Source organism: Aethalodelphis obliquidens, unplaced genomic scaffold, assembly GCF_003676395.1.
Source record: "Aethalodelphis obliquidens isolate GAN/ISIS:26980383/991018 unplaced genomic scaffold, ASM367639v1 scaffold14, whole genome shotgun sequence".
Lineage (NCBI taxonomy): Eukaryota > Metazoa > Chordata > Mammalia > Artiodactyla > Delphinidae > Aethalodelphis > Aethalodelphis obliquidens.
The window spans coordinates 3364077-3378535 of record NW_020837958.1 but is presented as its reverse complement, the minus strand read 5'-3'; the positions used below and the strand labels follow the sequence as shown (position 1 = coordinate 3378535).

General features: G+C 40.9%; 1 protein-coding gene across 1 annotated transcript in view; it reads left to right on the top strand.

Moving 5' to 3' along the window:
* The window catches only part of F2 (coagulation factor II, thrombin), a 27262-nt gene extending 15566 nt beyond the window's left edge, over positions 1-11696 (top strand). Inside the window, exons 13-14 of the mRNA XM_027114833.1 lie at positions 11208-11278; positions 11433-11696. Of these exons, the coding sequence (XP_026970634.1) occupies positions 11208-11278; positions 11433-11576 (215 nt within the window). The 3' untranslated portion in view covers positions 11577-11696. The remainder of the gene's footprint in view (positions 1-11207; positions 11279-11432) is intronic.
* The last annotated feature ends 2763 nt before the right edge of the window (positions 11697-14459 follow it).

The following is a 14459-nucleotide window of genomic DNA, read 5'->3' as shown; positions in this document are numbered from 1 at the left end:
TATATATATATATATACACATATATATATATATACACATATATATATATATATATATATGTGTGTATATATATATATATATACCACATCTTCTTTATCCATTCATCTGTTGATAGACACTTAGGTTTGTGCTTTGCGTTATTGCCCTTCCCAGATATTGTTGTTTTACAAATTGAAGGTTTGTGGTGATCCAGCATCAAGGAATTCTATCAGCGCCGTTTTTCCAACAGCATTTGCTCACTTCATGTGTCACATTTTAGTACTTCTTACAATGTGTCAAATTTTTGCATTATTATATGTTTGTTATGGTGAACTGTGATCAGTGATCTCTGATGTTATTATTGTAATTGTTTTGGGGCATCATGAACTGTGCCAAGACAGCAAACTGTGTGTTCTGACTGCTCCACCAACCAGCCATTGCCCCATCTCTGTCTCTTTCCTGAGGCCTCCCTATTCCCTGAGATACAACAATATTGAAATTAGGCCAATCAGTAACCTTACAATGGCCTCTAAGTGTTCAAGTGAAAGGAAGAGTTGCATGTCTCTCATTTTAAATAAAAAGCTAGAAGTGATTAAGCTTAGTGAGAAAGGCATGTCTAAAGCCAAGACAGGCCAAAAGCTAGGCCTCCTGTGTCAAACAGTTAGCCACTCTGTAAATGCAAAGGAAAAGTTCTTGAAGGAAGTTTTTGTTTTTAATTTTTCTTCGTTAGAGAGTTTAATTTATTTTTAAAAATTTTTTTAAATTGGGCTTCCCTGGTGGCGCAGTGGTTGAGAGTCCGCCTGCCGATGCAGGGGACGTGGGTTCGTGCCCTGGTCCGGGAAGATCCCACATGCCACGGGCTGGGCCCGTGAGCCATGGCTGCTGAGCCTGCGCATCCGGAGCCTGTGCTCCGCAATGGGAGAGGCCACAACAGTGAGAGGCCCGCGTACCGCAAAAAACAATAAAAAACAAACAAACAAAAAAATAATTAATTAAAAAGTGCTATTCTAGTGAATACATAAATAAGAAAGCCTTATTGCTGATATGCAGAAAGTTTTAGTGGTCTGGTTAGAAGATCAAATCAGCCATAACATTCCCTTAAGCCAAAACTTTGAAGCTAGCAGAGATTGATTCATGAGGTTTAGGGAAAGAAGCTGTCTTCATAATATAAAACTACAAGGTAAAGCAGCAAGTTATCCAGAAGATTTAGCTAAGATAATTCATGAAAATGACTATACTAAACAACCGATTTTCAATGTAGCCAAACAGCCTTACATTGGAAGGAGATACCATCTAGGGCTTTCATAGTTGGAGAGGAGAAGTCACTGCCTGGCTTCAAAGCTTTAGAGGACAGGCTGGCTCTTTTGTTAGGGGCTGAAACAGCTGGTGACTTAAAAATTGAAGCTAGTGTTCATTTACCATTCTGAAAATCCTAGGGCCCTTAAGAATTATGCTAACTCTACTCTCCCTGTGCTCTCTAAATGGAACAACAAAACCTGATGACAGCACATCTGTTTACAACATAGATTACTGAATATTTTAAGCCCACTGTTGAGACCTACTGCTCAGAAAAAAAAGATTCCTTTCAAAATATTCCTTCTCATTGACAATGCACCTGGTTACCCAAGAGCTGTGATGAAGGCATACCACAAGATTAACGTTGTTTTCATGCCTGCTAACACAACATCCATTCTGCAGCCCATGGATTAAGGAGTAATTTTTTCTTTCAAGTCTTATTATCTTAATGAATACATTTCATAAGGCTAAAGCTGCCATAGATAGTAATTCCCCTGATGGATCTGGGCAAAGGAAATTGAAAACCTTCTGGAAAGGATTCACCATTCTAGATGCCATTAAGAACATTTGTGATTTCAGTGGAACAGGATAGAAAGCCCAGAGATAAACCCATGCACCTATGGTCAAGTAATCTATGACAAAGGAGGCAAGGATATACAATGGAGAAAAGACAGCCTCTTCAGTAAGTGATGCTGGGAAAACTGGACAGCTACATGTAAAAGAATGAAATTAGAACACTCCCTAACACTGTACACAAAAATCAACTCAAAATGGATTAGAGACCTAAATGTAAGACCGGACACTGTAAAACTCTTAGAGGAAAACATAGGAAGAACACTCTTTGACATAAATCACAGCAAGATCTTTTTTGATCCACCTCCTAGAGTAATGGAAATAAAAACAAAAATAAACAAATGGGACCTAATGAAATTTCAAAGCTTTTGCAAAGCAAAGGAAACTACATTCAAGACGAAAAGACAACCCTCAGAATGGGAGAAAATATTTGCAAACGAATCAACAGACAAAGGATTAATCTCCAAAATATATAAACAGCTCATGCAGCTCAATATTAAAAAAAGCAAACAACCCAATCCAAAAATGGGCAGAAGACCTAAATAGACATTTCTCCAAAGAAGACATAGAGATGGCCAAGAAGCACATGAAAAACTGCTTAGCATCACTAATTATTAGAGAAATAGTCAAAACTGCAATGAGGTATCACCTCACACCAATTAGAATGGGCATCATCAGAAAATCTACAAACAACAACTGCTGGAGAGGGTGTGGAGAAAAGGGAACCCTCTTGCACTGTTGGTGGGAATGTAAATTGATACAGCCACTATGGAGAACAGTGTAGAGTGGAGGTTCCTTAAAAAACTAAAAATAGAATTACCATATGACTCAGCAATCCCATTACTGGGCATATACCCAGAGAAAACCATAATTCAAAAAGACACATGCACCCCAATGTTCATTGCAGCACTGTTTACAGTAGCCAGGTCATGGAAGCAACCTAAATGCCCATCGACAGACGAATGGATAAAGAAGATGTGGTACATATAGACAATGGAATATTACTCAGCCATAAAAAGAAACGAAATTGGGTCCTTTGTAGAGCCATGGATGAATCTAGAGACTGTCATACAGAGTGAAGTAAGTCAGAAAGAGCAAAACAAATATCGTATATTAACGCATATATGTGGAACCTAGAAAAATGGTACAGATGAACCGGTTTGCAGGGCAGAAATAGACACACAGATGTGGGGAACAAATGTATGGATACCAAGAGGGGAAATTGGCCGTGGTGGTGGTGGTGGTGTGATGAATTGCGAGATTGGGATTGACATATATACACTAATATGTATAAAATAGATAACTAATAAGAACCTGTTGTATCAAAAAATAAAATTCAAATATTCAAAAAAAAAACATTTGTGATTTCATGGAAAGAGGTCACAATACCAACATGAACAGGAGTTTAGAAGAAGTTGTTCCAACCCTCATGGATGACTTTGAGGGGTTCAAGACATCAGTGGAGGAAATAACTGCAGATGTGGCGAAAATAGCAAGAGAACTAGAATTAGAAGTGGAGCCTGAAGATGTGACTGAATTGCTGCCATCTTACGATAAAACTTTAATGGATAAGGAGAAAGTGGTTTCTTGAGATGGACTCTACTGCTGGTAAAAATGCTGTGAAGATTGTTGAAATGACAACAAGGGATTTAGAACATTACATAAACTTAGTTGATGAAGCAGTGGTAGGGTTTTAGAGGATTGACTCCTAGTTTGAAGGAAGTTCTGTGGGTAAAAAGCTATCAAATAGCACTGCATGCTTCAGAGAAATTGTTCTTGAAAGGAAGAGTCCATCAGTGGGGCAAACTTCATTGTTGTCTTATTTTAAGACATCGCCATGGCCACCCCACCTTCAGCACCACCACCCTGATCAGTCAGCAGCCATCCACGTGGAGGCAAGACCCTCCACCAGCAAAAAGATTACAATTTGCTGGAGATTCAAATGATGGTCAGCATTTTTTAGCAACAAAATATTTTTTTTATTAAGGTGTAGTTGATGTACAATAAGTTTTAGGTATACAACATAATGATTCACAGTTTTAGAGGTTATATTCCATTTATAGTTATAAAATATTGACTATATTCCCTGTTTGTACAGTATATCCTTGTAGATTATTTATTTTATACGTAGTAGTTTGTATGCAACAAAATATTTTTATTTTATTTTATTTTTGCGGTACGCGGGCCTCTCCTTGTTGCGGCCTCTCCCGTTGTGGAGCACAGGCTCTGGACGCGCAGGCTCAGCAGCCATGGCTCACGGGCCTAGCCGCTCCGCGGCATGTGGGATCTTCCTGGACCGGGGCATGAACCCATGTCCCCTGCATCGGCAGGCAGACTCTCAACCACTGCACCACCAGGGAAGCCCAACAAAATATTTTTAAATTCAAGTATGTGTATATATATTTTTTATTCATTTATTTAGTTATTTTTGGCTGCGTTGGGTCTTCGTTGTTTCACTCAGGCTTTCTCTAGTTGTGGTGAGCGGGGGCTGCTCTTGGTTGTGGTGTGTGGGCTTCTCATTGCAGTGGCTTCTCTTGTTGTAGAGCATGGGCTCTAGGTGCGCAGGCTTCAGTAGTCGTGGCTCGCGGGCTCTAGAGTGCAGGCTCAGTAGTTGTGGCGCATGGGCTTTGTTGCTCCGCAGCATGTGGGATCTTCCCGGACCAGGGATCGAACCCGTGGCCCTTGCATTGGCAGGCAGATTCTTAACCACTGCACCACCAGGGAAGTCCTGTATATATTTTTTGACATAATGCTATTGCACTCTTAATAGACTATAGTATACTGTAGACATAACGTTTATATGCACCAAGAAACCAAAAAATTCATATGACTTGCTTTATTGTGGTGGTCTATAACTGAACCCACAGTATCTCCAAGGTGTGCCTGTATTAACATGGTCCAAAAATCAGATTCTTTATACAGGTACACTCAGAGAATGATATTCCCCTTTTCCTCCTGTCCTGTTCCCACCTCCTTCCTTTCCACCACATTTCCATCCAGGCCCTGCAGTTAACCAATCTCAGTAGTTTGAGGTTTATTCTTCTTCTGTTTCTTTTTGCACAAATGAGCAGACACATTTATATTTTCTTATTTTTCCCTTTTCACAGAGTAGCACAGTATAGATATTCTTTTGTACTTTGCTTTTTTCAGCTAATGTATCCTGGAAATTCATTCCATTTTAGTTATAGAGCTTTTCCTTATTAAAAAAAATTTATATTTTTATATGTCTGTGAGTCTGTTTCTGTTTTGTAAATAAGTTCATTTATATCATTTCTTAAGATTCCACATGTAAGTGATATCATATGATGTTTGTCTTGGTCTGACTTACTTCATTTAGTATGATAAACTCTAGGTCCATCCATGTTGCTACAAATGGCATTATTTCATTCTTTTTTGTGGCTGAGTAATATTCCATTTTGTGTGTGTGTGTGTGTGTGTGTGTGTGTGTGTGTTTGTGTGTGTGTGTATATATATATACATATATATATACACACACACACGCACATCTTATATCATCTTTATCCATTCATAGAAAACAAACTTACCACACAAACTTCCCAGTGGTTACCAAAGGGGAAAGGAGAGGAGAGGGAAAAATTAGGAATTTGGGATTAGCATATACAAACAACTATATATAAAATAGATAAATAACAAGGTCCTACTGTATAACACAGGGAACTATATTCAACATCTTGTTATAAACTATAATGGAAAAGAATATGAAAAAATATATGTATAACTGAATCACTGCTGTACACCAGAAACTAACACAGCATTGTAAATCAACTATATTTCAATAAAAAAGAAAATTTTATAGTCACATTAGGAGGATGTATGATAGTGTCTTCAACCATTTCCTGTGTATGGGTATTTAGATTTCTAATATTTTGTAATTGAACATCTTTTTATATACTTACTGACCATTTTTATATCTTTTTTTGTGAATTGTCTGTTCATGTTTTTACGGTCCATTTTTTTGTCCCTCTCCCATCATTTTTTTTTTTTCTCTTTTTTGCGGTACGCAGGCCTCTCACTGTTGTGGCCTCTCCCGTTGCGGAGCACAGGCTCCGGACGTGCAGGCCCAGCAGCCATGGCTCACGGGCCCAGCCGCTCCGCGGCATGTGGGATCTTCCTGGACTGGGGCACGAACCCATGTCCCCTGCATCGGCAGGCGGACTCTCAACCACTGCACCACCAGGGAAGCCCCATTTTTTTAAAAAAATAAATTTATTTATTTGTTTTTGGCTGCGTTGGGTCTCCATTGCTGCGCGTGGGCTTTCCCTAGTTGTGGCGAGTGGGGGCTACTCTTCATTGAAGTGCACAGGCTTCTCACTGTGGTGGCTTCTCTTGTTATGAAGCACGGGCTCTGGGCCCGTGGGGCTCAGTACTTGTGGTTTATGGGCTCTAGAGCGCAGGCTCAGTAGTTGTGGCACATGGGCTTAGCTGCTTCACGGCATGTGGGATCTTCCCAGACCAGGGATCGAACCATGTCCCCTGCATTGGCAGGCAGATTCTTAACCACTGTGCCATCAGGGAAGTCCCTCCCATCATTTTTAAAGAGTTCTTCATATGTTAGTGATATTAGGCCTCTATTTGTGATATACTTTGCAAATATTTTCTTCCAGTTTCTTTTTCTTTATCCTTTATTATGTTTTGGCCATCCAATTAAATTTTTTTATGTAGTCAAATTTATTAATCTTTCATTTTACTGCACCTGGATTTTGCGTCAGAGTTAAAAGAATCTTCCTTATACCCAGGTCATAGAGAAATTCACTCATATTTTCTTCTAGTACTTGGTTTCATTTTCCTACACTCAGATCTCAGAGTCATTTGGAGTTTATTCTTGCATACAATGTAAGGTATGGATTTAATTTATCTTTTTCTAAATGGCTAATAAGCTGTCTCTGTACCATTTATTAAAAACTCTGTCTTTGGGGACTTCCCTGGTGGTGCAGTGGTTAAGAATCCACCTGCCAATGCAGGGGACACGGGTTCGAGCCCTGGTCTGGGAAGATCCCACATGCCGCAGAGCAACTAAGCCCGTGCGCCACAACTACTGAGCCTGTGCTCTAGACCCCGCCAGCCACAAGTACTGAGCCCGCAAGCCACAGCTGCTGAAGCCTGTGTGCCAAGAGCCCATGCTGGCAACAAGAGGAGCCACCGCAATGAGAAGCCCGCACACTGCAACAAAGAGTAACCCCCGCTTGCTGCAACTAGAGAAAGCCCACACGCAGCAGCGAAGACCCAATGCAGCCAAAAATAAATAAATAAATTTTAAAAAATACTAAAGAAAAAAAAAAATCTGTCTTTGCCCCAGTAATTTGAGATGTCGCCTTTATCACATACTAGGTTTCTGTGTGTGCCTAAGTCTGTTTCTGGACATTCTGTTTGGTTCTTCTGGTCTGTTGTCTATTCTGTTAAAATGTCTTGTTTTCATTATAGAGGCTTTAGAGTATGTTTTAATATCTGGTAGAGCTTATCTTCTCTTGTAGTTTTTCTTTTCCAGTGTTTTCCTGGCAACTCTTGCATGTTTGTTTTTCCACATGAATTTTAGTATCAACTTATCTAGCTCTATAAAAAACTTGGTATTTTTATTGGGATTACATTAAAGTTATAAATTAAATTAGGGAGAACTGACTTCTTTTTGATGTTGAGCCATTCTATCCAAGGACAAGAAATGTCTTTCAATTTGTTCAAGTCTATATTGTATCTTGTGCTACAGTGTCTTCTCTTATGTTTTTTTTCCTCCTTGGCACCTTATTTTATATATTTGTGTTTTCTTCCTTATTTTTCTTGAGTAAATTAGCTAGTGATTGGAAACAAACAAAATACCTAAGAATTTGACTTATTAATTAGGCTTATTATTTTTCTATTTTGTACCTCATTAATTTCTGCTTTGATCTTAATTTTTTTCCCTTATACTTCCTTTTGGTTCACTTTGCTGTTCTTTTTCTAAAAGCTTTTTGAGCTGCCAATTTGGTTAATTTATTTTTTATTTTATTTTATTTTTAAAAGTATTTATTTGGTTGTGCGGGGTCTTAGTTGCGGCTCGCCGGCTCCTTAGTTGTGACACACTGTCTCCTTAGTTGTGGCATGTGAAGTCTTAGTTGTGGCATGCATGTGGGATCTAGTTTCCTGACTAGGGATGGAACCCAGGCCCCTTGCATTGGGAGCTCGGAGTCTTATCCGCTGCACCACCAGGGAAGTCCCTGGTTAATTTATCTTTGATCTTCAGTTTTTACTGAGTAGGGCTATGAATGGAAAACACCATTCATGGAAAACACTATGTTTGTTTGAATTATTGAATTATGTTTGAATTATTTTTTTTTTAGAAACTCTCTAATTTCAGTGTGTATTCCCCTTTCACTCAAGAGTTAATAGGTGGTTTTAAAATTTCCAGATGGGAGGGCCCTTTAGCATTTTGATTTTCAGTTTTGCTGCATTATAATCCAGGAATATAGTTTGTAATATTTCTACTTTATGGAACTGATTTTTCTGAGAACCGTTTGATCAATTTCTGTGAATGTACATGTGTGCTTGAGGTGTGTAGATGTGTTCTTCTTTATCCACGTGTAAAGTTCAATATATATATATATATATGTCCATAAATGTACCTTATCAGTTATTTAGGTCATTTATATCCTTGTTTATTTTCAGTTCACTTGATATGTCTTGTACTGAGTTTGGTGTGTTGAATTCTATTATTAATGTATTTCTGTCTATCTCCTTGCATCATTTATAGTCTTTTACTTTATAAAGGCAGTTGCTGTGTTATTTGGTGCAGATATTTATAAATGTTAATTATTCATTGTGAATTGTGGCTTTTAGCAGTAAAAGTGTCCTTCTTTACTTTCAACTTGAGCTTCACTATCCCTGCTCTCTTTGTTTCCATTCTCCTGTTATACTTTTGTCCATCCCTTTAACTTTAGCCTCTATGAATCACTTTGTTTTGTCTCATATATAGCATCGTTGAGTCTTGCTTTGTGAGTCAAATTAAAAATCTTTTTGTTTTTTAAAAAGTGAGTTAAGCCCATTCATATTTATTGATATGATTAATAGAATTAGTATCTCATATGATTTTGTTATTTTTATGTATATTATGTTTCATTTACTGTGTTTTTTCCCTGTGTGATCTTTTCTTTACTTTTCAAATAATTTCATATATTTAGTAAGGTTTGCATTTTTGTTCTACTCATTATCTTTGGTCTTACACCTTTTTGAAATGCCCTTAGTTTCTTATATTCTTTTAGTTGTTACAATCAGTGAGTTTACTTTCCTCTTTCTCTTCTCCTCTCATACTTTTAGTTGTATTATTTCTACTTGTCAGACAGTTAATAAGTCCTTTTGCTGAAGCATTCATCTCCTGGTTGGATGAAGCTTGTCCACTAGTCGATTTTTCAAGAAGGGTTATGGGTATAGAATTTCCTGAGTTTTTATGTGTTTATAACTGGTTTTCTGTAGCCTTGACACCTGAAGCTCAGCATGATTGAATATAAAATCCATGGTTCACATTTTCCTTCCTTGAATTTTTTGAAAATATAGCTTTATCATTGCTTGCTTTGTATGTTGTTTTTGAAATCTGATGCCAGTGTAATTGTTTTGCTCTTATAAGGGAGTTGAGTTTTTCTGCTTCCAGGCGTTGAAGGTTTTTTCTTCATCTTTGAAGTCTCAGTTTTTTTTAGGACTCGTCTCAGAGTTCAGTGTTTCAGATCAGCTTTGCCAGGTTCCCAGTGGATCCTTTCAATATGCACATCCAATCTTTTATTTCTGTGAAGTTTTCTTGGACTATATTATACATATTAACTCTGTTCCATTGCTTTCTTTTTCTTATTGAGGGACTCATTTCTTTAGTGTGAGTTCCATTTCGACCACTTTCTGCTTTTAATTACTTCCCATTGTTTTGTCCATTTATTATTTTTAATTTTGGCTGCATCAGGTCTTAGTTGCAGCACACAGGATCTTCGTTGTGGTACGTGGGCTCTCTAGTTGAGGCACGCGGGCTCAGTAGTTGTGGCGTGTGGGCTTCATTGCCCCGCAGCATGTGGGATCTTAGTTCCCTGACCAGGGATCAAACCTGTGTCCCCTACATTGCAGGAAGGATTCTTTACCACTGGACCACCAGGGAAGTCCCTGTCCATTTATTTTTAATTTTTGAATTAAAAATTTTTTTTGATTTATTTTATTTTTGGCTGGGTTGGGTCTTTGTTGCTGCGTGCGGGCTTTCTCTAGTTGCGGCAAGCGGGGGCTACTCTTCATTGGCGGTGTGCAGGCTTCTCATTGCAGTGGCCTCTCCCGTTGCGGAGCACGGGCTCTAGGCGGGTAGGCCTCAGCAGCTGTGGCACGCAGGCCCAGCAGCTGTGGCTCACGGGCTCTAGACACAGGTTCAACAGTTGTGGTGCACAGGCTTAGTTGTTCCACGTCATGTGGGATCTTCCCAGACCAGGGCTCGAACCCGTGTCCCCTGCATTGGCAGGCAGATTCTTAACCACTGTGACACCAGGGAAGTCCCTAATTTTTAAATTTCTGATTCATTCTTTTTCACATACCAAAAATTTGCTTGAGGATATTTAATTCCGTTAGTTTTCTTGTTTCATGGTTGTGTTTGGGAAAGAATTTTTGTTAGCTGAGGTATTTTGGTTCTTATTGTTTTCCTATAGTATCTTGGTATAGATGTACTTACTTTTCGTCTATTCATTTGGTAGATTTGGGGTTATTTACAAGAGTCCTAATTCATTGAATCCACTTCTTTGATCTAGTGGATATTTTCCCCTCCTCATCTCCACACAAGTTTTGTTTTTTTGTTTTTTTGAGATGTGGAACCAGGTCTTATTAGGACCACACAGGTTTTGATATTCGATGTACAGTTAGATAAAGTGGTTTGAAGTTTGGGTGTTCTCTGTATTCGAGTTATGTTGAAGGTGTGGTTTTTGTGTAGCTTTGTTGTTCTTCATGTTGTTTGTGGAGGATATGTGGAGATATTTGGATAAAGGTAACTGCCCTAATTCTCATTTTTCTCTCACCTGTCAGTTTAACGTGGTTTTTTTTTTAAGTCATTCTGCTTATTGGGTGGAGAATGGATTGTAGGCAGCAAAAGTAGAACTAGGGAGACTAGTGGTTCAGGGGAGAGGTGTATGTGATGGGACCAGGTGTAGAAGTGGTGAGGGGTGGTTGGATTGGGGATGTACGTTGAAGATTGAGCTGGCAAGGTTTGCCTAAGAATTGGATGTGTGGGGTGAGGAATTGAGCAGAGTCAAGGATGCCTAGGAGTCAGTGGACACTCAGCAGCAGTATCTCTTGAAGGGGAGAGTGGCTGGAGTGCGAGCTATACCCCTCCCTGAGTACTGCTTTTCTCTCTCAAGGTTACAAGCCTGGTGAAGGGAAACGAGGGGATGCTTGTGAAGGCGACAGTGGGGGACCGTTTGTCATGAAGGTAAGCTGAGTTCCCAGAAGGCCAGGAGCTGGCGGGTAGATCCTTCTGGGGTGGATGAGGAGGGACCCAAGTTTTCAGAAACAATTGCTTGACAGGGTAATACTGACACTACCTTGGACTTGACTCTATTGGAAATCCCATGTTTCTTCCTCAGAGCCCCTTTAACAACCGCTGGTATCAAATGGGCATCGTCTCATGGGGTGAAGGCTGTGACAGGGATGGAAAATATGGCTTCTACACACATGTGTTCCGCCTGAAGAAGTGGATACAGAAGGTCATTGAACGGTCTGGAAGTTAGGGGGCCACCCACATTCTACACTGCTCACTGCAAAATCACAGAAGCCAATCCAGTGAAAGAATTATTTTTGTGGCTTGTTCCTAAAACTATATTTCTCAATAAAAGTGACCCTATCAATGAGCCTCAGTGCTCACAGTGCTGTTCATGGGTAGCTCAGGAAGAGCCAATCCTACTACTGGACAAGCAGGACTTAAAGAATCCACCACCCCTAGAACAGGGTCCAGTGAGAGGGGAGATGGCAGCCTGAATTTATGAGCATTTAAAATGTTCCAGACTTGGGGCTTTAATAGATTATTTCATTTAATCCTCACAAAAGGTAGTAAACTGAGACTTGGAGAAGTTCCTTGTCCAAGGTCACATGGCTAAGAAGGGTCAAAGTCTGACTTGAAATATAGGAGAAACTGAAGCCTGTGCTTTTAGCCACTTTAGGCTGTGAAGAGCTGTTGTGGGACCAGAGAAGAGGCTGGAGGAGGGTAGGCTAGTGAGGTGGGGAGTAGTTACATCTTTCTTATGTTATTAAAATATCAGGGCTTCCCTGGTGGCGCAGTGGTTGAGAGTCCGCCTGCCGATGCAAGGGGACGCAGGTTCGTGCCCCGGTGCGGGAAGATCCCACATGCTGCGGAGCGGCTGGGCCCGTGAGCCATGGCCGCTGAGCCTGCGCATCCGGAGCCTGTGCTCCGCAGCGGGAGAGGCCACAACAGTGAGAGGCCCGTGTACCGCAAAAAAAAAAAAAAAAAAAAAATCAGATCTGTGCCGCCCAAAGGCTCAGTATTTTAAGTGTCTTCACTCGCAAGGGTTGTGGGATAGCAGTTCTGAGTAGGGGCCCTAGCACCAGACTGCCTGGGTTCATATTCTGGCTCCAGCCTTAAAAGGGATAATCACGGGCACTCCCTGGTGGTCCAGTCGTACTTCTAATGCCAGGGCCCAGGTTCCATCCCTCGTCAGGGAACTGGGATTCCACAAGCCACGCAGCATGCATGACCAAAAGAAAGGGGGGTGGGGATAACCATGGTTATGTCACTTGACCTCCCTGAGCCTCAGTTCCCTTACGTATAAGATGTATATAATGACATTACTTACCTAATAAGGTTTTGAGGATTAAATAAGGTCATTTGCATGTGTACTTAGCAAAATGCCTGGTACCTGGTCAGCTCTCTGTTAAGTCACGGCTGCTTTTATTCTCACTACTGCCTGGCATGGTGAAGTTCCTCTGCCACTTCCCACTTCCCTCTCTGGTCTCTGAAATAGCATAGTGTTGGAGTTGCTGCTTCCTGGAGTTTCTACTCTCCCAGCAGTTATCAGAATTGAGTAATTTGTTTTTCTGAGAAATGGGAACAAGAAGATGTAGAAGTGGATTCTTACAGGGTTTGGGCAAAATCTTAGGAGTCACAGAACTTTCAAGATGCCTTTTCACAGCACATTCTTCAAGGTTACTGATGGCAGAGGTTACTGTCTGGGATGGAGCACGGCTCTGACACATCGTTGCCCTTCCACGTAGCTCCAGAGTTTCTGGCTGACATTGGTGTATTGCTCTTCCTGTTGGGTGCATTTATGACTCGGGGAAGCAGGCACTACAGCCTACGATAATGTGTGACAGCGAGTTGCCACTGGTGTGAGGTGCTGATCACTTGGTGACCGTCTGGAGGACTGTTGAGAAGTCTCACCCCTGGGCTTGGATGGGGTGGAGCACGGGTGCCTTGTGGTCACCTTCTCGGCCTAGGATCCAAGATCTTTAGATATCATGGCTTAAAGCAGGAAGGGACTTAAGGTAGGTAACCTTCACCCCCCTCCCCTCCCCTTTTTTTCCACTCCCATTTTTTAGTACATCAGGGAAGAGAAAATTAGGACTGAGTTCCTTATCCTCATTCTTCGGTCCTAGTTGACCAGAAACCAGGGTAAAACTGGGAACTCAGTGAGCTTGCAGGATCTTGACAGCCCTGAGCTTTAACCAGAGCAGGGGGAAGGGATTAAAAGTTAGTTGTAATACCCCAAAATCTGGTTTTTAAACAAGGGCGCACATTCTCGCAAGACTGCTGGACTTTGGTTTTTCAAATTAGCTGTGCTAATTCCAGACCCAAGCACAGCCATTCTTTCTAAATGTGTTCCTTCTCTACAGCAACGAACTCCTCTATCTTCCCTTCAGTGAAGGCCTACTTCCTGTGTGCATTAAAAGGGAGAGAGGCAAGTTTAATTTCTTATTTCAGGCAGCACAGGAGCCATCTCAAAATCATGACTAGAATCAATACAGGACTAATTTTTCATCAACCTTTCATTTCTAACAACACCAGTTCAGTAAAAAGTGGTGTAGAAAAGTTCCTTTGGACAATGTTTTCTGACTGTGGAAGGAGGTCTTGTGGAATGTTATTGCAGATGTGAATCCTGTTTATTTCTAGTCTTTACTGAGTGTGAAGGAACTGTTAGTCTAGATTCAGAGACTCTGCTAACCAGGCAGGAAGCCCCTATGCTCTCTGTACTCCTTTAGTCAGATGACCCCAAATCTAGTTGTGGTGTGACAGCCACTGTAGCCCAGCTAATCCCTGGGCACAATGTCATATGTACTTGGGCAGTAAAAGTAGTAGGGAGCCTAAGAGCTCCTTGGAACCATGGTGATTGATGATGGGATGGAAGTCGTGACCAAAATCTCGAAACAGGGAAGAATGAGATTTCTCTGCTCCCCTAGGAGTTGCATGCAGAAAGCAGGAGAGGTGAGTGCCTCTTATTCCAAAGGAGTGAAAGGACCAAGTCTGTGAGCCAAGAAAAGGTAGAGCTCCTTAAGCAGCAATTATGAACCTTTCTCTAACTGGCTGAATACCCAGCTGGTCCCAAGAACAGGTGATGGAGAGCTGCCCAACACTCCCAGATACGGAGCATCTTGGGACACAG